At 40.5% G+C, this 24,996-nt stretch overlaps 1 protein-coding gene across 3 annotated transcripts in view; it reads right to left on the reverse strand.

Moving 5' to 3' along the window:
- Positions 1-7,544: 7,544 nt before the first annotated feature.
- Positions 7,545-24,996, reverse strand: part of GPR158 (G protein-coupled receptor 158) — a 305,034-nt gene continuing 287,582 nt past the window's right edge. The window contains exons 8-11 of one of the 3 annotated variants that reach the window (XM_086334348.1): positions 22,497-22,635; positions 18,397-18,502; positions 12,744-12,890; positions 7,545-12,004 (exon numbers count right to left, since the gene is read on the reverse strand). In XM_086334348.1, coding sequence (XP_086190474.1) covers positions 10,526-12,004; positions 12,744-12,890; positions 18,397-18,502; positions 22,497-22,635 — 1,871 coding nt within the window. In that variant the 3' untranslated portion in view covers positions 7,545-10,525. The remainder of the gene's footprint in view (positions 12,005-12,743; positions 12,891-18,396; positions 18,503-22,496; positions 22,636-24,996) is intronic. The other 2 variants (XM_086334347.1, XM_086334349.1) reach the window with 2 other exon arrangements.

Raw genomic sequence — 24,996 nt, forward strand, 5'->3', positions numbered from 1 at the left:
CATCTGAGTTAAATTCACCCATTCCAGTCCAATTTAGTTCGCTGATTCCTAGAATATTGACAATCACTCTTGCCATCTCTTGGTTGACCACTTCCAACTTGCCTTGATTCATGGACCTGACATTCCAGGTTCCTATGTAATATTGCTCTTTACAGCATTGGACCTTGCTTCTATAACCAGTCACATCCACAGCTGGGTATTCTTTTTGCTTTGGCTCAATCCCTTCATTCTTTCTGGAGTTATTTCTCCATTGATCTCCAGTAGCATATTGGGTACCTACTGACCTGGGGAGTTCCTCTTTCAGTATCCTATCATTTTGCCTTTTCATACTGTTCATGGGGTTCTCAAGGCAAGAATACTGAATTGTTTTGCCATTCCCTTCTCCAATGGACCACATTCTGTCAGATCTCTCCACCATAACCCGCTCATCTTGGGTTGCCCCACAGGCATGGCTTAGTTCCACTGAGTTAAACAAGGCTGTGGTCCTAGTGTGATTAGATTGACTAGTTTTCTGTGAGTATGGTTTCAGTGTGTCTGCCCTCTGATGCCCTCTTGCAACACCTACAATCTTACTTGGGTTTCTCTTTTCAAATCCTGAAAGATGATGCTGTGAAAGTGCTGCACTCAATATGCCAGCACATTTGGAAAACTCAGCAGTGCCCACAGGACTGGAAAAGGTCAGTTTTCATTCCAATCCCAAAGAAAGGAAATGCCAAAGAATGCTCAAACTACCACACAATTGCACTCATCTCACATGCTAGTAAAGAAATGCTCAAAATTCTCCAAGCCAGGCTTCAGCAATATGTGAACCGTGAACTTCCTGATGTTCAAGCTGGTTTTAGAAAAGGCAGAGGAACCAGAGATCAAATTGCCAACATCTGCTGGATCATGGAAAAAGCAAGAGAGTTCCAGAAAAACATCTATTTCTGCTTTCTTGACTATGCCAAAGCCTTTGACTGTGTGGATCACAATAAACTGTGGAAAATTCTGAAAGAGATTGGAATACCAGACCACCTGACCGGCCTCTTGAGAAATCTGTATGCAGGTCAGGAAGCAACAGTTAGAACTGGACATGGAACAACAGACTGGTTCCAAAGAGGAAAAGGAGTACGTCAAGGCTGTATATTGTCACCCTGAGTATTTAACTTCTATGCAGAGTACATCATGAAAAACGCTGGACTGGAAGAAACACAAGCTGGAATCAAGATTGCAGGGAGAAGTATCAATAACCTCAGATATGCAGATGACACCACCCTTATGGCAGAAAGTGAAGAGGAACTAAAAAGCCTCTTGATGAAAGTGAAAGTGGAGAGTGAAAAAGTTGGCTTAAAGATCGACATTCAGAGAACAAAGATCATGGCATCCGGTCCCATCACTTCATGGCAAATAGATGGGGAAACAGTGGAAACAGTGTCAGACTTTATTTTTCTGGGCTCCAGAATCACTGCAGATGGTGACTGCAGCCATGAAATTAAAAGACACTTACTCCTTGGAAGGAAAGTTATGTCCAACCTAGATAGCATATTCAAGAGCTGAGACATTACTTTGCCAACAAAGGTCCGTCTAGTCAAGGCTATGGTTTTTCCTGTGGTCATGTATGGATATGAGAGTTGGACTGTGAAGAAGGCTGAGGGCCGAAGAATTGATGCTTTTGAACTGTGGTGTTGGAGAAGACTCTTGAGAGTCCCTTGGACTGCAAGGAGGTCCAACCAGTCCATTCTGAAGGAGATCAGCCCTGGGATTTCTTTGGAAGGAATGATGCTAAAGCTGAAACTCCAGTCCTTTGGCCACCTCATGCGAAGAGTTGACTCATTGGAAAAGACTCTGATGCTGGGAGGGATTGGGGGCAGGAGGAGAAGGGGACGACAGAGGATGAGATGGCTGGATGGCATCACTGACTCGCTGGACGTGAGTCTGAGTGAACTTCGGGAGTTGGTGATGGACAGGGAGGCCTGGTGTCTTGTGATTCATGGGTCGCAAAGAGTTGGACATGACTGAGCGACTGAACTAACGAACTAACTATGGAGGATTTGATTAAGTCCTTTTGATTAATGTTCCCTGGAGTCAGTTCTCTGGTGTTCTCAGGATTTGGACTTAAGCCTCCTGCTTCTGGTTTTCAGTCTTCTTTTTACAGTAACCTCAAGACTTCTCCATCTATACAGCACTATTGATTAAACATCTAGGTTAAAGATGAAAGGTTTCTTCACAGTGAGGGATACCCAGAGAGGTTCACAGAATTACGTGGAGAAGAGAAGAGGGAGTAGGGAGATAGAGGTGACCTGAATGAGATGAAGTGGAATCAAAAGAGGAGAGAGCAAGCTAGCCAGTAATCAATTCCTTATGTGCACTCCACAGTCTGGATCACTCAGAGATGTTCACAGAGTTATACAGAGAAGAGAAGAGGGAGGAAGGAGACAGATGTGGCCAGGAGGATAAAGGGGGGAATCAAAAGGAGAGAGACAGATCCGGCCAGTAATCAGTTCCCTAAGTGTTCTCCACAGTCCGGAACACACAAAGAGATTTACAGATTCAGGTAGATAAGAGAAGGGGGAGGGAGGAGATATAGGCAACCTGGTGGAGAAAAAGGAGAGTCCAAAGGGAGAGAGAGCAGTCAAGCCAGTAATCTCACTCCCAAGTAAAAATGGGTACTGAAGATTGGGTTCTTAAAGGTACAAAACTGATAACAAATAACAAAAAGCAAAGACTAAAAATCTAGAGTAGAGGTTGGATTTTCAAAAATACAATATTAAAATAAAAAAATCATAAAATTATAATATATATATATATGAAGTTTCCTTTAAGAAATAGGGTCTCTCTCTCTCTCTCTTTTTTTTTTTTGCAAAGTAATAGTAGGTTATAATTAAAGGAGTTATAAAGGACTTAATTTTTTTTTTAAAAATTAAAAAATAAATAAAGAACAATAGTAAAAATATTAAAAATATATCTAGGACTTTCTCTGGTGTTGTTGTCGGCAGTGTGGGGTCAGTTCTTTTTCTGATAGTTCCTTGATCCGGCTTATATTTCTCAAGATCTGTAGGCCCCTTCCTATGTTGCTGTTGCTGCTGCCAAGTCGCTTCAGTCGTGTCCGACTCTGTGCGACCCCATAGATGGCAGCCCACCAGGCTCCCCTGTCCCTGGGATTCTCCAGGCAAGAACATTGGAGTGGGTTGCCATTTCCTTCTCCAATGCATGAAAGTGAAAAGTGAAAGTGAAGTCGCTCAGTCGTGTCCAACTCAGCGACCCCATGGACTGCAGCCCACCAGGCTCCTCCATCCATGGCATTTTCCAGGCAAGAGTACTGGAGTGGGGTGCTGTTGCCTTCTCCAGACCTTCCTATGTAGTCGGTACTAACTACAGGGTTTTAATCTATTGCACCTGTCACTTCCAAGGAGGTTCCCTCTGTTTTAGCTTCTTCTGTTTGCTGGTCTCTTCAGTGTCTAATTTTTGCCCTGACACTACGGGGTGGTGGTGGACACTTTTTTGGGCTTACTTGTTCAGTCGCACTGTGGGGAGGGAGGGATGCTGCAAACAACACTGGCATGTGTTCGCAGTGTCTCGGCCACACTGGGTTTGCCCCTGCTCATGGCACGTGTGCTTTCCTTGTCAACACTGCTTAGGCTCTAGGTTGTTCTGCCGGGAACAGTCTGAGGCTGGCCCTGGGCTGCATGCACCTCCCAGGTCTAAGCCACTCAGGTTCAGGCACTCGGGTAGTCTTCAGAGGTGCAACTCCATTGGGCCTGCGTTTTGTGCCTTTCCCAGGTCCGAGCAGCTCAGGTGACCAGGTGTTTGGCGAGCACAGTTGCTGCGACTTATCACCTCCCCCGTCCCTGCAGCTCGGTTTTCTGGGTGTACAAACCGGTGCACCTTCTCAAGTGGATGTTGACCGTCCAGAATCCCAAGAAGTCTTAGCAACGAAGCCTGCTTGCAGTTTGGTAGATAATGACTCTCTGGGGCTGCAATTGCCCCCTTCCAGCTCTGGCTGCCCTCACCTGCCTGTCCCCAGCAGGGGCGGCAGGGTGGGTGGGCGGATTGGCCGGCCTGCAGCCGGTTAGCTTTGCTCAGTCCTTTGTTCTGTGAGTGGGCCTGATGGTGTCTTAGGTTAGGGCTTTTCGAGTAGCTCTAGTCAGTCCTTTGTTCTGTGAGCGGGCCTGGCGGTGTCTGAGGGCTTTTTGCATAGTAGTTATCGCACAGTCTGGTTTGCTAGCCCAAGTTAGTTCCCTCAGATTGCCCTCGGGGCATTCAGGCCCGGTCCTTTCTCTAAGCAATGCAGCCGGCGCCTCCCTGCCCAGCCCCCGCTTGCTAGTGGCTGATGCAGGCGTCTGCTCTGCTTCTCCGCTGGGGGAGTTACCGTTGGGCACGTAATCTGTGGGTTTTAATTATTTATTTATTTTTCCTCCTAGTTATATTGCTCTCTGTGGTTCCAAGGCTCACCACAGACTCGACAGTGAGAGTGTTTCCTGGTGTTTGGAAACTTCTTTTTTAAGACTCCCTTCCCGGGACGGAGCTCCATCCCTACCTCTTTTGTCTCTCTTTTTGTCTTTTATATTTTTTCCTACCTCCTTTCAAAGACAATGGGCTACTTTTCTGGGTGCCTGATGTCCTCTGCCGGCATTCAGAAGTTGTTTTGTGGAATTCACTCAGCGTTCAAATGTTCTTTTGATGAATTTGTGGGGAAGAAAGTGGTCTTTCTGCCCTATTCCTCTGCCATCTTAGGACCGCCTCCTCTTTTAAATTTTTAAAAAACATTTTGTATTCGAATATAGCCAATTAACAATGTTGTGACAGTTTCAGGTGAACAGGGAAGGGACTCAAACATACATATACACGCATTCTCCCCTAAATTCCCCTCCCATCCAGGCTGCCACATAACATTGAGCAGAGTTCCCTGTACTATACAGTAGGTCCTTGTCGATTATCCACTTTAAATATAGCAGTGTGTCCATGTCAATCCCAGACTCCCTAACTATCCCTTCTAATATGTGACTTGATTACACCCCATTTAAAGCTTTTTGAGAGTTCCCAGTACTAAAGGATACAATGGTAGTTAATCTGAAGCAAGGTGAGCAAGGTTGTGCACCATTACTTTTCTAGCCTTAATTCTTTCCTTTTATACCTGATGACTTTGAAGAATTTCAGCCTGGTGAATATTGCCTCCCTATTAAACCAGTCTTGGCTCCAAGACTTAGACACACTCTCCTGTGTATTACCATAGCAGGGACTGGGATATTATTATGGATCTGAGTGTTATTAGAGCTCTTGTTCATTTGAAGATCATCATCATTACTTAGCAGATGGCCTGGTACGTTTGTTGAATAAATTTAAAAAGGTAGCTGAACAGGGAAATATATTCAGTATCCTGCAATAAACCACAGTGGAAAAGAATATGAAAAATAATATTATAATATGCATATTATCTATCTATTTCTGTACCACACAATTGCACTCATCTCACATGCTAGCAAAGTAATGCTCAAAATTCCCTAAGCCAGGCTTCAGCAGTACATAAACTGTGAACTTCCAGATGTTCAAGCTGGATTTAGAAAAGGCAGAGGAACCAGAGATCAAATTGCCAACATACACTGGATCATCTAAAAAGTGAGAGAGTTCCAGAAAAACATCTACTTTTGCTTTATTGACTATGCCGAAGCCTTTGACTGTGTGGATCACAACAAACTGTGGAAAATTCTTAAAGAGATAGGAATACCAGACCACCTGAACTGCCTCCTGAGAAATCTGTATTCAGGTCAAGAAGCAACAGTTAGAATAGGACAGGGAACAACAGGGAACAACTCCTTTCCAAATCGGGAAAAGAGTACGTCAGGGCTATATATTATCACACTGATTATTTAACACATATGCAGAGTACATCATGTGAAATGCTGGAGTGGATGAACCACAAGTTGGAATCAAGATTGCTGGAAGAAATATCAATAAGCTCAGATACACAGATGACACCACCCTTATGGCAGAAAGAGAAGAACTAAAGAGCTTCGTGATGAAAGTGAAAGAGGAGAGTGAAAAAGTTGGCTTAAACCTCAACATTCAGAAAACTAAGATCATGGCATCCAGTCTCATCACTTCATGGCAAATAGATGGGGAAACAATGGAAACAGTGAGAGTATTTTGGGAGGCTCCAAAATCACTGCAGATGGTGACTGAAACCATGAAATTAAAAGATACTTGCTCCTTGGAAGAAAAGTTATGACCAACCTAGACAGCATGTTAAAAAGCAGAGACATTACTTTGCCAACAAAGGTCCGTCTAGTCAAAGTTATGGTTTTTTCCAGTAGTAATATGTGGATGTGGGAGTTGGACCATAAAGAAAGCTGAGGGCTGAAGATTGATGCTTTTGCACTGTGGTGTTGGAGAAGACTCTTGAGAGTCCCTTGGACTGTAAGGAGATCCAACCAGTCAATCCTAAAGGAGATCAGTCCTGAATATTCATTGGAAGGACTGATGCTGAAGCTGAAACTCCAATCCTTTGGTCACTTGATGTGAAGAACTGACTCACTGGAAAAGACACTGAGGCTGGGAAAGATTGAGGGGGGCGGCGGGGAGGGGGACAACAGAGGATGAGATGGTTGGATGGCATCACTGACATGATGGATGTGAGTTTGAGTAGGCTCTGGCAATTGGTGATGGAAAGGGAAGCCTGGTGTGCTGCAGTCCATGGGATTGCAAAGAGTCGGACACGACTGAGTGACTGAACTGAACTGATCTATTTCTGGCTCTGTGCACGTGCTCAGTCATGTCTGACTCTTGCGACCCCATGGACTGTAGCTCGCCAGGCTCCTCTCTCCATGGGATTCTCCAGGAAAGAATACTGGAGTGGGTTACCATTCCCTTCTGCAGGGGATCTTCCTGACCCAGGGATTGAACCCAGGACTCCTGTGTCTCCTGCATTATAGGCAGATTCTTTATCACTGAGCCACCAGGGAAGCCCATATATAGCTATATGTAGATATATATATATATATATAGATATATCACTTTGCCGTATACCAGAAACTAACACAACATTATGAATCAACTATACCTCAATTTTAAAAAAGGCAGCTGAGGGACTTTTGGTGGTCCTGTGGTTAAAACTCTGTACTTCCACTGCAGGGGGTGCAGGTTCGATCCCTGGCTGGGGAGCCAAGATGCTACATGTGAGGCGTTAAGATCCCACCTGCCTTGTGGCCAAAAAATCAAAACATAAAAATGGAAGCAATATTAAATATAACAAATTCAATAAAAACTTTAAAAGTGGGCCACATCAAAAAAAATCTTTAAAAACATTTTTAAAAGTTATCTGAATTAGTTTCCATTTGGCAAGAGTGTTCTTAAATCAAAACCATTAGTCCTAACAGGTATAATTGGCTCCAGATGATTACCCACAGGTCTGAGGCCACATTTGGCTAATCACATATTCCTACAGGTAGGTAAGGTGGGGATATGTGTGCATAAGTGTACCAAAGCCCAAGATATACAAAATTCCTCCTAAAGTCAGTGAGGTGAAATACATTCGACTTTTGATAGATGAACACACAAATCATCCCAAATTGCTTTCATATAAATATGTTTTATTGCAGAGAAGTTATAAGTATTTACATGCTGTAACACATCACAACATAAATTTACCAAATATTTTATGATGAGATGCTGCAGGTTTCAGATAATAGTTTCAGAAGAACCACAGATTAAGTGAAGAGACTGACAGCTTTATTGACTCTACAACTCTGGGTTGCTAAATGCTAGAAGTCAAAAGGCAGTGTTTTTTCAGTCCTACCTGTCATCACTTGCATGCAGAAACCTAGGAAGCAAATACAAGAGAACTGTCAAGTGTCAAATCCATATGGCCACCAAAGTTTACAATGGGCTGGGTTATAATTCAAGTCGTAAAGCGTTGAACTCTTGCATAAAATATACAGTTCTATTAAGATTGTTATAAATCTACTTATTTATAAACCCTGGCTTAAAAACAAGGACAGGATGCAGCCTGAACATGCACTGAGAAGGACAACCTAGCAAATGTTTGTGAACTTCATAGAGTTTCTTCACTTGCTTACTGTTATCAGTCTGGGAAAATAACCTTAAGGGTTGCAGGTTTAAGCTTCTCTTGGTCATAAGTGATAGCAATGAAAGGCTAGGGGAATGCCCCAGGTGCTCTCGTTGATTGATGCTGGTGGAGGAGAATCTATGGGCTGTACTAAGGTAGAACCTGGCAAGTCTTCTTTAGGCCACATCTCTAGCAGGGTCATCCTGAAGTGCAATGAAAAGTCACTGATGCCTGACTGCTTATTTCTGAAAAAGTCAATAAAGTGCTAACAGATCTTGGACATAAATGAAAAAAGTAGGTGGGTCTGGATGCTCCGAACCAAATTCACAACTTGGTACCTTGAAGTCATATTCCAAGGTCACCCAGTAGATAGGCTTTGATTGAAAAGGGAGGGGAGAAGGAAATGCATGAAGAAAGCACGAACAAATAGAATTTCTATATCTCTTCAAACCTACCCCACCATCCTGAGTAATGCACGAAGCAAGCAAATGGGTGAGGAAGATCTATGCACAGCTTTGCAAAATGGGGAAATGCCTGTTAACCCTGAAGACAAATCAACTGAGAAAATTCTGATGGTGAATAAGAATTTCTGGTTTTCTTCTTCCACTGAGTGTAGTACTCCTAAGAACAGCCCTGTATCCACTTTTGGATTCCCTTTTCTCATCTTCTATCCCCCTAGCATGTTTCTCCTTGCTGCTCAGAAAAATGAAAAAAACAGTTACTTAGGCTGTGAATGTCCTAGCCGAACAAGCCATGGTACTTTGGTGTTTAGTGTGAGAGAAAGGAAGTCAGGATTCTATTTTCAAGTGATTCATCTTAAAAGAAAATGAGACTGAGCTTTGTGATAGAACCTCTTTGCATGATCACACCAGTAGGGCTAAATCAGCAGCTTTGGATTTCCATGCCACGTGATCAGTGTGGAATGCAATGCATTTTATAAAGTACGCTTTAGGGGGTGGGGGCTGTTTCACCTTGCAAATAAACCTGACATATGAAATGTTGAGCCTGGTAGCTCACCTAGGACATTTGCAGGACTTGGAAGTTTTCCAGGGCTTGGAAGAATGAAGAACCTACACTGCCTCATAGGCTTTGAGTAGCTCTGGTTATAAACTTCTTTGGGATTCAAGCCAGCAAGTTCTACCCCTGCCTGAAGTAATGAATAAGAGTTTTATGAGAATAAGTAGTTTAAGGTAATTTAAAATATTATATATTTAGTATGCATAATAAAAATATATCCATATTATGATCTTGATGCTATAATAATTTTCTCTCTTTAAAAATATAATCCCTTGAAAGTGCTAACGGGAGCTCCCTTTCTTTCTTTGTTTTCAAGGCAAATTCCCTGGCTCTGCAGTCCAGGAATTCTCTTGTCATTCCTAGAGGCTTCCCTTTCCATTGGTAATAATAATGCACAGTATATTTTTCTCTCTCTTAGCTTTTTCCTTCCTTACAAAATGCTGCTAAGTATGAAATACTGTTAAGAGGGACAATTAATTGGAATGAAGGCATTATCTATCTCTGACTTTGAACAAACAATAGATAAGTTGTCCTTAACTTATTGAGACGTGTGACTAAGAAGGACCACTTGATCTCCAATATTAATAAAGCTTCTGCGTCCTCACAGGAAAAGTGCAAAACAACTCACTCAACTTGTATTTAAAAAAAGACCCTGATGAAGACAGTATAACAAACCATGATGTGAAATCATAGAGTCAAATCCAAATTCACAATATATAAATCACAGCCCAAACTAAAAGGTTTTTTATCATGACAATTATGGCTTCCCAAGCCAAAGAAAGCTTACTGTACTTCAAGAATCAACTAAAGTTGATAGATAGCGGGTATTTCTGTAAGTTGCAATAACAATTGAGTAGCGGCTGATTGCATAAATGTGTTGTGTCACATAATATCAAAGTTATTTGCAAAAATTATACAATCTGGAATGCTTGAATATGAGACACAACAAGGTACTGAAACAGACATTGATAAGAAAATGAGAGCCATCATTAATATAAAAGGGATTTTTGGATGCATTAAGTTAGCAGTGCTATCAAGGTTAAATAGGTAAAGTAAGTTCTTTTTAGTCAGCTACTTAGAATTTGGGGCATAGACATTGATACCTTCTTCTTTGAAAATCTTGTACCTCTTCTGTGTCTTCTGGTTTGCCTTGCTTGGGATCTTCCAAGTCCCAAGGATACGTATTGATCAGGGGCAGACACTGAGGTCTACTTCCCCCGAACACGCTAAAGTATAAGGATTTTCCCAGCGTGCCCTGGGGAAAGACCTTCCTGGCCAGTCTAACTTCTTCACTGAAGCCAGTCTCCCTACACCCTCTTCCATCCCTGTCTTTCCCATTTCCCCCGACTGACCAATACTCCATGGGTAGTTCTGATCCTTGTATCTTCTATCTTATATCAAATTCAGCATTTCTTCCTTCTCCTTTTCTTTCTGGGGATGCTACACTTTAAAAGGACCCCAGATCTCTTACTTTCGAGGCCCTGCTATCTTATTTGCACTTAAAGCAGAAGAGGCAGGGAAAGCTACACTTCTTTCAGCATTTGGTTTATCTGGGGTCTCAAACTCCCAGGGACACACCTCAGCTCGTGACATTAAAGGTGGCTGAAAGTTATTACTTGAGTTATGGGAGTCAGGCACGTTTCGCTCAGAGGAAGATGTCTTTTTCTCCTGCTCTCCTAGTTGGTTGAGGTTTTCATTCTCCACTTTTGATGCTACAGCTTTGGGAGGCAGTTCTTCACACTGCCCAGCACACACACCGGTTGCACAATGCTGGCCACTGTTCTCCCCTTGAGCTCTTCCCAGGGGAACCTGAGTCTTGGACATCAAATACTTCTCCTCTTCAAAGAGGGACTGACCTTGGCTCTCCCAGGGACACACCTCGGCCTTGTCTACGCTCTTCGGATTGGACTGCTGACACAGGTCAGCCGCCTTAGGCTTGGGATGAGATTTCTCCTTTAAGGAAAAAGTTGGGTTTCTCTCCATTTCAGAAGCTGCAATCGATACATGCTTTTGAACTTTTGATTCCAAAGGCCCAGGCCCAGGGGCTAGGTCATAGATCTCCCAGGGGCACACTTCCCCAATGTCAAAGTTGTCCTTCATGTGGGTGGCGCCTGGGCTCAGGTCTGAATTGGCAGTGGTGGGGTTGGCCCTTTGTTGCTTCATAATCCCCAATTTCTGGGGTTTTCTTGGCTCCTCAGAATGACTGGAGTTTGGGGGGGCAGAGTCTTGAGTCTCTGCGTTATCTGAATTGGAGTATTTTCTATTTGTCTCTCTCTCTCTGGGCAGAGATTTCTGGGCTTTGGCCCGCTCCTCCACGCAGGCTGCCTGGGTTTTCCCGGCCAGTCCAAGCGTTTTCTCCTTGGCACTGGCAATGACGCTGAGCGACTTCTGTAATACTGACGTGCGGGTGGGCCCGGGCTTCTTCTCCGAGCTGAGGTTGTGGGCGCTGGCCGACTTACACACTAGAGGCACGGACTCAGTGGACACGGCCTGGCTGTCCTCTTGCAGGGGTCGGGGTCGGTCCGCTCCCACCGGAGACCCCAGCACAGAGTTGTCTGTAGCCTCCTCCTCCTCCCGGCTCTGGGCGGGCGGGCTGCCGGGGCCGCCTGGTTGCTCCCGCACATGCTCATAGGTGCTGTGCGATTTCTTGAGCGAGAAGACCCGGTTCCGCAGGGACTCCTCCTTGGGCTTCCCAGAGCCACCCGCAGTCTCCTGGGGGTTCTTCCTGCCCGCGCTGGACCCCTTAGCCGAGCCGTGCTCCCCACCATCCTTGTCCTCCTTGGAGCACTGCCGGCTGACCGTCTCTGGGATCTCGGTGATTCGCCTCATGATGGAACGGCCTAAGCCCTTCTTGGAGCACCGCTTTTTCTGAAGGTGGGGATTATTTGTGATCATCTTCTTCCTCTTATAGATTTCCAACTGGGCGTAGAGTTTCTTCAGCTCATCCTGCCAGAATAAGAGCAGATTCAAAGTGATGGGGGATGTAGCATTTCAGCCAGCTAATAACCCCTAGTGTAATGTGAAGTCCGTACAAGGAGCTCTTCCTAACATTTCTGCTCCTCAACTTTCTCCTGACTCTTCTGTATCTTGTTTCACAGAGTGTCTGAACTTTAGGACCTGAACTCATGCATTCTGCACTTGCTTCATGGAATGGGCATTTTGAACTTGTGAACTGCATGGACCATGCTGAGCCTGGACCATGACAAAACACAGCCTATTATCTACTGATAAAACTGGAAGCATCAAAAATTTTATTTTTGATAAAATTACATCTAATGTTAGATTAGGTTTTTACTGTACAACTGACCATCAGATACTAAAAGCATCTTCTTCCTCAAAATGCTGACATATTGTCACAGATTATTTTAAATAATCCACAGTCTCTGCTCACAGGTCTATTTACCTTCCCATCAGCAAGATCTCATAAACCATTATCATGGGACATAAAACCAGTTTATCATCATGGCGGCTTAAGTCAGTTAAGATGATCAAGACTGGCCTGTGTGGTCTAACTTATACTGTGATTCTATGTTTCAGAATTGGATAAACTCTGCATGTGATGCCTTCAGTCCTTACATAATCACACAAGTTCTATAACACAAAGAACACATGAACACCTGCCCACACACGTATGATGTACAAATGGGCCTAATCTAAAATAGAAAAGTAGAAATGCTGGTGTTACCCGAATGTCTTCTGGATCCAAGCTGTGCTCACTCCAGGCTGAATTGATACTGCTGTTCAGGTAGGATCCAGATCGGCCCATGTCTAGCTCATCTTCATATGCTTCCGTTGCAATGTCATCTCGTGGGTTATTGCTTGAATGTGAAAACTGCAACAGAGATTCAATATGAGCTGTAGACATTAATCCACTGGAGGACATGGCATAATAATTTTTCTAAAAGTTCTAATGTTACCTCATTTCCTCAGCTAAGATGAATTCATTCACTGAACTCTTTACGAAAGATTTGCTGCCATATTTTGTTCTGTTGTCCTTGTCACACAATAGAGTTCTTAGAATGAGGTATTAATAATACTTGGTTCACTCTTTGACTTCTATTTTTGTTCTTGTATTTTTTTCAGGTTCCCAGGGTTAACTCACATTATTTCTCTTCAATGGTATTTGCATTTTAAAAATGAAAATAAGCAGAAGAACCCAAAGAAAGGTTCTCTGAGGGTACTCTGAGTTCACTGTACTCTCAAAGCAGTGATCTGGACCTACTGGTGACTGAGCAGAAATATTTTTTTTCCAGCAGTGGGGTCTATCTGGTGTCATCTCACTTCACACAGAGGGGGCTGTATTTCATCTATGGGCGGAGACTGGAATGATCACAGGACAGTGACTTTCAGTCCATCACACAGAGTTTCAAACAAACTACTTTCAAAACGAGGGGACAGGGGCTCTGGATTCCAGCCCTGACTGTGTTGTCAGTGAGGTCTTAAGTGGGCCATGGAACCTCTGGTGAGCATGGTGATCCTTTTAGCTTACCCGGCTTGGGCTGGATGGTATCTAAGTTTAAAAGTGCAAAGAATCACTGAAATAACAGATTTTTTTTTCCCCTCTAGCTCATCAGTATTCTCAAGTTCCTCCTTCATCACCTTTTGGTATATTTTAACTATCTTCATGGAGTCTTTGGACATTTTTCAGTTTCATGTAGTCTTGCTGTCTCTATTCTTCTTCAAGTGCAGAAGTAAGAAAGAGGGAATCGGGTAAATGATGGAAACAGAGAGAATCTAAAGCATCCAGCCACACTTTACACAATGAATAAACCAAGTGACTGTCCTGTGAAAATTGGACATGGGTTCTTTTTTCTCAGCTGGCCATCAGGTGAAATATTCCTTTAAAAAAATGGATAGACCACCCTTTGACACAGAAACACAGAGATGTTTTAATGTCAGCTGTTGTTCAAATATTCAGCTAGGCAGGTGAACATAAATTGGAGATAATAGGTAAAATGGCAATTCTTTAAGTAATAATGACTATTTTGTATGTGGGACTGGCTGAGAAACCACAGAAACTGATGAACTTTTCCACTCATTCTTCTATGTATGTTTGTGGGAACCACATGTGCCATAAACTTGAGGCCACAAAGATGAAGAAAATAGACCCCAGACCTCCAAAATCTCACACGCTATTAGTTAAACCAGCTGGAGATTACTTATAAGAGTGGAATTACTTTTCTCAAGCAAAGTCTTAGTAGAGATTATCATGAGCTTAAAAAACAGTAATTTGTCAGGTACTGTCCATTTCCTGCTTTCTGATTTTTCCTTAACGTGTATCTCTATCTAAAATACTATTTTAAACATTTATTTTGTATGTCTTTTCCATTTCCTTCTCTCCTCCTCCAGAATACAAGTACCATGAGAGCACAGACTTAGGTCTGTTCATTACTCTTATTCTAGGATATTGAACAAAGCTCCTCAATACTGTTTTAAATTACTTATTTATTGAGATATAACGCATATATCATAACATTCTCAATTTTAAACTATACAAACCTGTATTTTTTAGTATATTCTTGAGGTTGTACAATCATCACCACCATCTAATTCCAGAATGTTTTCATCACCCCCAAAAGAAATCTTTTTAAACCAATTAAGCAGTCACTCCAAGCCCCTCTTTTCTCCAGCCCATGGCACTACTCCTCTACTTTCTGTCTCTTTAGAGCTGTATATTTCATTTCACATAAATGGAATCATATAACATGTGGCCTCTTTTATCTGGCTTCCTTCACTTGGCATAATGTTTTAAAGGTTTGTACAAATTATAGCATGTATCAGCGCTTTATTTCTTTTAACTGATAAATAATATTTCATTGTGTGAGTATTTGACATTTTGTTTGCACATTATCAGTTGATGGACATTTGGGTTCTTTCCACTTTTGGGCTACTGTGGATAATGCTGCTATGAACATTCATGTAAAAATTAAAGAAAAAAATTTAAACCAGCTTTATTGAGATATAATTCATATGCAGAGAACTGCACATATTAAATGTCTACAATTTGATGAGTCTGGACATATGCAAACACCCATGATGCCTCACTACAATCAAGGTAAGAGACAGCATAAACAAATTTCTATATGAACATGTTCTTTCAATTCTTTCTGGAGCTCAACAAAAATTTATTGAATCAATCAATAAATAGTCTGAGTATACATTCATCTAATAAAAATATAATCATATTATACAAAGTATAAAAATGATTAGGATAAGCTGAAGTTAACAGACTAATCCACAAAAATTATGACTATTTGGTGTCATTCAAGTAAGGAAGAAATTAGGCATGCCTCTCTGTTTAAAATTGTTTGGCCTTTTCAATCAGGTTGCATTTCAGTGTTTTGGTTAATTGTGAGAGCTGAGGTAGAGAAAGAAATCACAATTCTGATTTTGGCTAATGTCAAAAACAAGACCGGGAGCTGACTGTGGCTCAGATCATGAACTCCTAATAGAAGAAAGTAGGGAAAACCACTAGACCATTCAGGTATGACCTAAATCAAATCCCTTATGATTATACAGTGGAAGTGAGAAATAGATTTAAGGGACTAGATCTGATAAGACAGAGTGCCTGATGAACTGTGGATGAAAGTTCATGACATTGTACAGGAGACAGGGATCAAGACCATACCCATGGAAAAGAAATGCAAAAAAGCAAAATGGCTGTCTGAAGAGGCCTTACCAATAGCTGTGAAAAGAGGAGAAGCGAAAAGCAAAGGAGAAAAGGAAAGACATAAGCATCTGAATGCAGAGTTCCAAAGAATAGCAAGGAGACATAAGAAAGCCTTCCTCAGCGATCAATGCAAAGAAATAGAGGGAAACAATAGAATGGGAAAGACTAGAGATCTCTTCAAGAAAATTAGAGATACCAAGGGAATATTTCATGCAAAGATGGGCTCGATAAAGGACAGAAATGGTATGGACCTAACAGAAGCAGAAGATATTAAGAAGAGGTGGCAAGAATACACAGAAGAACTGTACAAAAAAGATCTTCATGACCCAGATAACCACGATGGTGTGATCACTCACCTAGAGCCAGACATCCTGGAATGTGAAGTCAAGTGGGCCTTAGAAAGCATCACTATGAACAAAGCTAGTGGAGGTGATGGAATTCCAGTTGAGCTATTTCAAATCCTGGAAGATGATGCTGTGAAAGTGCTGCACTTAATATGCCAGCAAATTTGGAAAACTCAGCAGTGGCCACAGGACTGGAAAAGGTCAGTTTTCATTCCAATCCCAAAGAAAGGCAATGCCAAAGAATGCTCAAAGTACCACACAATTGCACTCATCTCACATGCTAGTAAAGTAATGCTCAAAATTCTCCAAGCCAGGCTTCAGCAATATGTGAACCGTGAACTTCCTGATGTTCAAGCTGGTTTTAGAAAAGACAGAGGAACCAGAGACCAAATTGCCAACATGTGCTGGACCATCGAAAAAGCAAGAGAGTTCCAGAAAAACATCTATTTCTGCTTTCTTGACTATGCCAAAGCCTTTGACTGTGTGAATCACAAGAAACTGTGGAAAATTCTGAAAGAGATGGGAATACCAGACCTCCTGACTGGCCTCTTGAGAAACCTGTATGCAGGTCAGGAAGCAACAGTCAGAACTGGACATAGAACAACAGACTGGTTCCAAAGAGGAAAAGGAGTACGTCAAGGCTGTATATTGTCACCCTGCTTATTAACTTCTATGCAGAGTACATCATGAGAAACGCTGGACTGGAAGAAACACAAGCTGGAATCAAGATTGCCGGGAGAAATACCAATAATCTCAGATATGCAAATGATACCATCCTTATGGCAGAAAGTGAAGAGGAACTCAAAAGCCTCTTGATGAAAGTGAACGTGGAGAGTGAAAAAGTTGGCTTAAAGCTCAACACTCAGAAAACGAAGATCATGGCATCCGGTCCCATCACTTCATGGGAAATAGATGAGGAAACAGTGGAAACAGTGTCAGACTTTATTTTTCTGGGCTCCAAAATCACTGCAGATGGTGACTGCAGCCATGAAATTAAAAGACGCTTACTCCTTGGAAGGAAAGTTATGACCAACCTAGGTAGCATATTCAAAAGCAGAGACATTACTTTGCCAACAAAGGTCCATCTAGTCAAGGCTATGGTTTTTCCTGTGGTCATGTATGGATGTGAGAGTTGGACTGTGAAGAAAGCTGAGTGCCGAAGAATTGATGCTTTTGAACTGTGGTGTTGGAGAAGACTCTTGAGAGTCCCTTGGACTACAAGGAGATCCAACCAGTCCATTCTAAAGGAGATCAGCCCTGGGTGTTCTTTGGAAGGAATGATGTTAAAGCTAAAACCTCAATACTTTGGCCACCTCAGGTGAAGAGTTGACTCATTGGAAAAGACCCTGATGCTGGGAGGGATTGGGGGCAGGAGGAGAAGGGGATGACAGAGGATGAGATGGCTGGAAGGCACCACCGATTCAAGAGACAGGAGTTTGCATAAACTCCGGGAGTTGGTGATGGACAGGGAGGCCTGGCGTGCTGCGATTCATGGGGTCGCAAAGAGTCGGACACGACTGAGCTACTGAACTGAAATGAACTGATATTATAGGACACTGATAAAGCTATATAATATTGTAATATTTTGTTTTTCTACATGTAAAGAAGGAAAATGATGATAATATGTATGTTTTACTCCAAGGTCTGATATCATTTTTATTCCAAGCAGACTTATTGCTATCATGTCATAGATGAGGAAACTGAAACTCAGAGAGATGAAAAGTCTTGGTTGACGCTATGTTACAGAGTCAGCTTGGGGTCGGCATGAGTTCAGAATCCCTGTATTCTGAGTCCTGGCCCACTTTCCTCCACTTCAGAATGCTGCCTAGAAAGTCTTTGTCAGAATCTCTCAGTGTTAAGGAAGATCCTTTTTATACAACGTTATAATTATTTCTATTTACATAAAAATTCTCTGAATGATTAAAACACAACTTTCTTGAATATGAATCCAAATAAGAGTTTCGTAGAAAAAGATAATTCTGTTTAAAAATGATATTGAGGTTACAGGTACAATGAAAGGCCACCTTGCACCCCTAATAATTAAAACATAAATCGATAGCAGAATGTTTGGAAAAGGACTGAATTGGATGATGATGGTTTTGTACAGACTAAGGTAGTTAAATATTATGTGCGATGTTTAATGAATCTCCAAAGAAAAGAGATGCCTATTAATAGTTTCCTGAGTTTTAAAAATACGGTAGCGTGTTACACAAATCTTTACACCACCCTTTGCCTATATTGCCAGATATTTTTCAAAGAAGAACCAATTTCATTATCATTTAAAATAACTGTCTTGCAAGAGAAAAGGAATGTTGGAGAAATACCTTTGGAATCAAAAGCAACCCAATGGTGACTGTCACAGTCAAATGAGTATGTGCAAAATACAGCATCAACATCCAATCAGACTGAAGTCTTGAGGCAAGAACAAATCTGAAATGAGAATTCACCATATTAGCAACCCAACAAGATTTCTACTTAAAACACTAGGATACTTGCTTTTCCTCAATGTATCAGTAAATGCAAGGAAGTCAGAAATCATACTGCTATTTCTACAACATATATTGCATTGGTCAAAAAGTTCCTTCAGGTTTTTCTGTAAGATCTTATGGAAAAACTAAAATGCAAATGAACTTTTTGGTCAACCCAGTATTTTCATCACAGAAGAATAAGGGTCTAAGGAACCCTAACTAGATGCATAAGACACAAACTCTTTATTTCCTTAAATTATCAACAGTAAGAAAGATAGCATATACTTATATAATGTGCTAAACATTTTCTTGATTATTTTGTAGGTAAGTTGAACGTGCAAAGCATAAGCAGTGAACACATGTGAATTCTTCAAAAGAAGAGTAGGGTAAAAATTTATTGTTTCAGGGAAATTTAGATTATAAGGCACAGTCAAATAACTCTTGATCATAACAGTTTTCATTTAAAAACATTAGTCAGAACTAAGGAAAAAATGGGTAAATATGTGTCTTGGTGAATGACCGCAGAGACTGATACGGTAAACAATGTAATGGGAAAAATGAATGTACTAATGGGTATTAAAGTACATCGTTTTTAAACTATTTTTAAACACTGAAATACAGTGGATGTATAAAGCACATCTTTTAAAATACAAATTTTAGTTTTTATAGAGCATCAAATTATTTTAAAATATTTTAAAATGTCATATTTAAAATCTTATAGAGGAATTTATAATGCTCTTTTCCAGGACAGCCCTGCAAGTAAGGTGTAGGAAAAATTCATTATTGATATCTGTCTTTGCAATTTTGGAATATTTTGACAAATCAGTAGGTACATGTACAAACTAAAACTCATGTTTTAAGGATTCATCTTTAAGCAAAAACCAGGTATTGCTTTTATTAAGGTCATTTTGCACTCATATTCTTTTAATGTTTCCCATCTATTGTTTATTCATGAAAGCTAACTATGAGATTTTGGAATTAGAGAATTAGCATTTTGTTTCAATGATATACATCATCAAATTTGAAAAGCTAAATCCTAAGAGAATGCTTAATCGTGAAATAAACATGTGTGCATGTGTGCTAAGTCACTTCAGCCATGTCTGACTCTTTGCAGTGTTATGGACTGTAGCCTGCCAGGCTCCTCTGTCCTCTGTCCATGAGATTCTCCAGACAAGAATACAAGAGTGGGTTGCCACTTCCTATTCCAGGGGATCTTCCTGACCCAGGGACTGAACTCGGGTCTCCTGCATTGCAGGCGGGTTCTTTACCCTGGGATCGGAAGACCCCCTGGAGAAGAAAATGCCAATCCACCCGTATTCTTGCCTGGGAAATCCTATGCAGAGAGGAGCCTGGCGGGCTACAGTGCATGCGGTCACAGAGAGTTGGACAGGACTGAAGGACTAACACACTACTTTCTTTACCACTAGCACAACCTGGGAAGCCTGAAATAAACATATATGAATCTAAAAATAGAGGAGACTAATTTTATTTCTGCATTATACCATATTCAAGACAAATTTCCTAAATACATATTATTAACATCTAAGATAAAATTTCCATCAAGGCTATTTCTTCCTCATTTTTACCCCCATCACCCTACTCCTCCAAAGTCAAGGTCAAACGGAAGCTCAGGGGTTATCAAAATGCAGACAGAGTCTTTTCCCTGTGTCTGGAGACATAAGCAACACAGACTTAGACAGAAGTGCAAAACAACTGTGGTCCTTCACAGACAACTAAAACAGAGTCTCTGGATTAACATCTTTCTGAATTCCTTTGTGAGAAGGGTAGCTTCATACCTGCTTTGAACATGACTGAATATTCACTGTGTTCAGGAATGGAATACTTTGGAATCCCATCTGTGCCAGGTCAGGTAAGATTTCTTTTTAAGAGCTAATATAGGATTATCTTACTCAATAAAAAGTTACAGTCTTTGAGACAAGAGTATTGAAGCACTGAAGCAATATAAAATGTACCCCTGAAAATAATGCCAATCTTCTGGGGCCATAGCCAGTCCTGGAGTAGACAGGTACATCAGAGGAGATGGATTTACAGTCTAAAAGCATCCTATGTACAGGGAATTCCTATCTCAAATGCCAACAGAAGTTGAAACTAGCCTGACAATACCTAGAGAAAAGAATGGGTACGTATGTTTTGAATTAAACCAGTGACTCTTCCAAAAAATAATTTTGAAATATACTAACATCAGTTGTCTTTAATCCGCTTTTAATTACTGACAGACTTTTTTTTAGGTTGTACTTCTGATTAGAAATATCTTAAGAACAACTGGATTTTGCAGTAGTATTAAAGATTCATTTTAAAAAATAGTATTTCAACTAAACAGGTCTAAAAGTCAGGTGCATAGAAATATTTGAAAATTGAGGTTAAGAATAAAGGCAGACTTTTTAAAAGTTTTGCACTTTCCCAAAAGTTAGATTTATGCTCAGTACTAAAAATAAGTAAAGAATTAGAACTGACTGAGCAAAATGCTTTCTCATTATTCATCCTTCTAGACTTAACCCTTTTAGGTTATTTTAGGTTCTTTTTGTTCAGTCTGATAGTTTGGTAAGAAAGATAGCAAATCTGTACATAATCTATAGTAATAGTTTTTAATTTATATATATGCATGTACAAATACATACATATATGTATACATAATTTCATATTTTAAGCAGATAAGAGGAACATATATATCCTACTGATATAAAATATTTTTGCTGATGTTGGATGCCTTATTTAATATTATTTCACTCCAGGAAAAATTTGCCAAGACAGATCCAGCTGATTTCAATTGTTATTGCTTCTTATCCTTGAATAGAGCTTGTGTCTACATATAAGCTCATGGTTTTTATGATTCTTCTGGTCGAACTGGTGGGCTGTTTGCAACTCTGTAGGAAAGGTCTAAGCAAAATAGGAAAGTTATTTTTAACAAGTATTTAACATGTTTCTTGTCACTTTAGCTCTGTTAAAACAGTGTTTTCTGAAGTGTGGCTGTGCATTCAGATATCAACTGAATGCAAGACATCATTTTATGATTACTGACTACAGTGAGAGATGATAAACAACCTGTAAAACTTCCACAGATCATCACTTTTTCATCCTTTCATTAATCTCTATCTTTCCACTGAGGGCCAAGACTAATACTCAAAATTTCTAATTACTTAAAGTGTGTCTTAACTTTTAATGTATATCAAGTAATTGAATGGCATCTCTTTGTTGTTTTTCAAACTAATGGATTCCTTTTATTTTCTTGCTGAGATTTATTTTCAATTATGAATCAGGTGAAAATTCTCAAAAGATAAGTCATGCATCTTTCATTTTTCTTCATTTTTCATAAGCCATTTTCTTTCTTCTTTGTACTCTTTGGCTATGGAACCATATGGAATAACAAGAAACGGAGGGCTAGGCCACATATTCTTACCATAGAAAGAGTGTGAGGATGAAAAAAATCCAACTGCACACAAAAATCCAACCATCAACTTGGAATGGATTTTGCTTTTGAATTCAACCTATTTCACATATGTAAGTTATCTGAGTGTTAGGATTTTGAAAGTATAAACTAACATAATAAACACGAGTGAAATCATAGATGATTTATCTGTATCTATTTTATAATGTATGTATGCATTGCTTCATGGCTCCAGAACAAAAAGTATGACATACAATAAACAATACCCAATGACAACCCCAGAAGTGGTTTAACATAATACAATAACAGTGAATTCCCTTTCAAATAAATGAAGGCAATAAACAGCTCATCAGAAGGAACTAAGAGCAGCAGAGTTAAAAAAAAAAACTATTCATTTGTCATTTCTGTGACAAAGAAATTAGTCAATGAACAAAACACTATCCTTCCTAAATCTTTCCATTATGTATCTTACCCAGTTTTGCTGTTTAAATTAAACTGCAACACATCAGAAAAATAAAACAGTTATTTTGCAACTCTACAGATCACTTGCCTAATTGTATGGAATATAGCAGAGATAATGAGCTCATTATGAACTGCAACGGCCATATAGCGCGGCTCATGAAATGCTGAAGGGACCGTCCGCACTGCATAGCAGAGATAAACACCCCACAGGAGGAATAAAAATTCAGCTGTGAGAAGAACAGAAAACACACAATTCGCTGTTAGTTTTATAGGTGAAGGAAGAAGTAAAATTTAAGCACTTTGGCAGGCATTTTGTGTCTATGATAGAAACACACAGAAATAGATGCATACAAAAATGTCATTCACATATGAATACATAGGCCATGTTTATTTTTAATTTTTATTCAGTGTATAGAGGATTTTTCATAGGTATATTTTATTTTTTTAATTAAACATTTTTTAAACAGTGTTTGATATCTCAGATTTTTTTTTTTTTTTTGAGAATCAATAGCTATTTCCTAAAATGTGCAAAATAATTTTCTACATCCCGAACGTAAGTTTAAGCTGTTCACAGAGCCTCTGAATCACAATAAAGTCATCAAGGTAGCAAAAGGCTTATAATGTATTTACATGCAGCTTCGAGATATTTAAGTTCTTAATGCACTGAGTCTGGTTCAAAGACCTCCATTGCCCGAACTGTGAGAAAATTGGTTGCTAAACATGCAGTGGCATATTTTATCAGTGAACCTTCATGGTTTTCACACCTGACAGACATCTAATCTTTGGTGAGTACATGCCAAAGTTTTAGTGAAATTCCCCATCACCTTGTTTGCTTGCTCAAGCCAGAAGAGACAATATAGTGTGGCAGTTAAGGATAGGGCTTCAGAATCATGCTAGACCTGATGGGGAATTCTGGCTGGATCCCCAATTAACTTTGCATTATCTGACTCGAGTTAACCTTCTGGTCACAGTTTCCTTCCCTGGAAAATGAGGATAATAAAAGTACATATTTCATGGGGCTATTCGCTGCTGCTGCTGCTGCTAAGTCGCTTCAGTTGTGACCGACTCTGTGCGACCCAATGGACGGCAGCCCACCAGGCTTCCCCGTCCCTGGGATTCTCCAGGCAAGAACACTGGAGTGGGTTGCCATTTCCTTCTCCAATGCATGAAAGTGAAAAGTGAAAGTTAAGTCGCTCAGTTCTGTCCGACTCTTCGGGACCCCATGGACTGTAGCCTACCAGGCTCCTCTGTCCATGGATTTTCCAGGCAAGAGTACTGGAGTGGGGTGCCATTGCCTTCTCCAGGCTATTTGCTAATGAAATCAAGTAATGGACAGAAAGCACTTAACAGTTTCTGATAGGGATGATGTCAGATAAATAAATAAAAGCAAATGTTAAATAATTAGTTCTTTTTGTTAAACATCTCCTTTGACTTTCTGAAATTAAAAACATTTTTTTTGGCTGTGCTGGGTCTTTGTTGCTATGCTCAGACTGTCTCTAATTGTGGTGAGCAGGGGCTATTCTTCATTGTGATGCATGGACTTCTCATTTGGTAGCTTCTCTAGTTGTGGAGCACGGGCTCCAGGGTGTGTGGGCTTCAGTAGTTGTGATGCGTGGGATCTAGAGCACAGGTTCAGTAGCTGTGGCTCAGGAGCTTAGCTGCTCCACGGCATGTGGGATCTTCCCAGACCAGGGATTGAACCCATGTCTCTAGCACTGCCAGGCAAGGGCAAGACTCTTCACCACTGATCCATCAGGGAAGTCCCTCTTTTGACTATTTTTTTAAAACTGAACATTGTTACTTTACCCTATTCTGACCAAGTAACTGTTATCATGCATTTTCTCTGTCTTAGTGACGTGACCTCATGGGACAATAATACCCAATTAACAAAAAGAAAGTTCTGGTTAGCAAAATCATTTCACAAAATGCGTTACCTAGAGGTAATCTACTTGCATACTGAAATACTGATTTCCAGTTCCATATGCCCAGGTGTTTTACCTGCTAAAGTTTCAGCATATTTCTACCAGTATTTAAACAATAAGCCCTAAGTAAACACACCTTTCAAGAGTTACTCAAAAACTCTGATATGGTCAAAAGCCAAAGAGAAAATAAACCTCACTCAAAGATCTCCATGATATGAGAGTGGAGGTCTTGATTATTCTGTATGTTGGCCACTGGCCATGTCTGTGAATGTTCTTCCTAGCCAAGCTTACTGGATTCGGAAAAGGTCTTCATGGAAAGCTTTCTTCCCTAAGGCTTGTACTTCTGTCCATGGTATTACTATTGCCTCTTCACTCAGGTTTGAAATCTCAGAGCCACCTTTCACTGATACATTTTCTACCTAGACTTATTTTTCATATGTATCACTTCTCTCAATGTCCACAATTACAATTGTTGCTTAAGTTCCTATAAGTTTACTCCTTATTTATCAACTGTCCATCTAAACCTGGATTCACCCTATATTAATCATTCTCTATAACAGCGACAAGTTCATTTTTCTAAAACTCCACTTTGATCCAGATCTCCATTTGGGTTCACTGATTCATATTAATATTTCCCTTAGAAGATCCATTCATACCTACTTAGGA

This window comes from Bos grunniens, chromosome 13 (genome assembly GCF_055505025.1).
Source record: "Bos grunniens cultivar Pamir isolate PY7600 chromosome 13, Bosgru_T2T1.0, whole genome shotgun sequence".
In the NCBI taxonomy this organism is placed as follows: domain Eukaryota; kingdom Metazoa; phylum Chordata; class Mammalia; order Artiodactyla; family Bovidae; genus Bos; species Bos grunniens.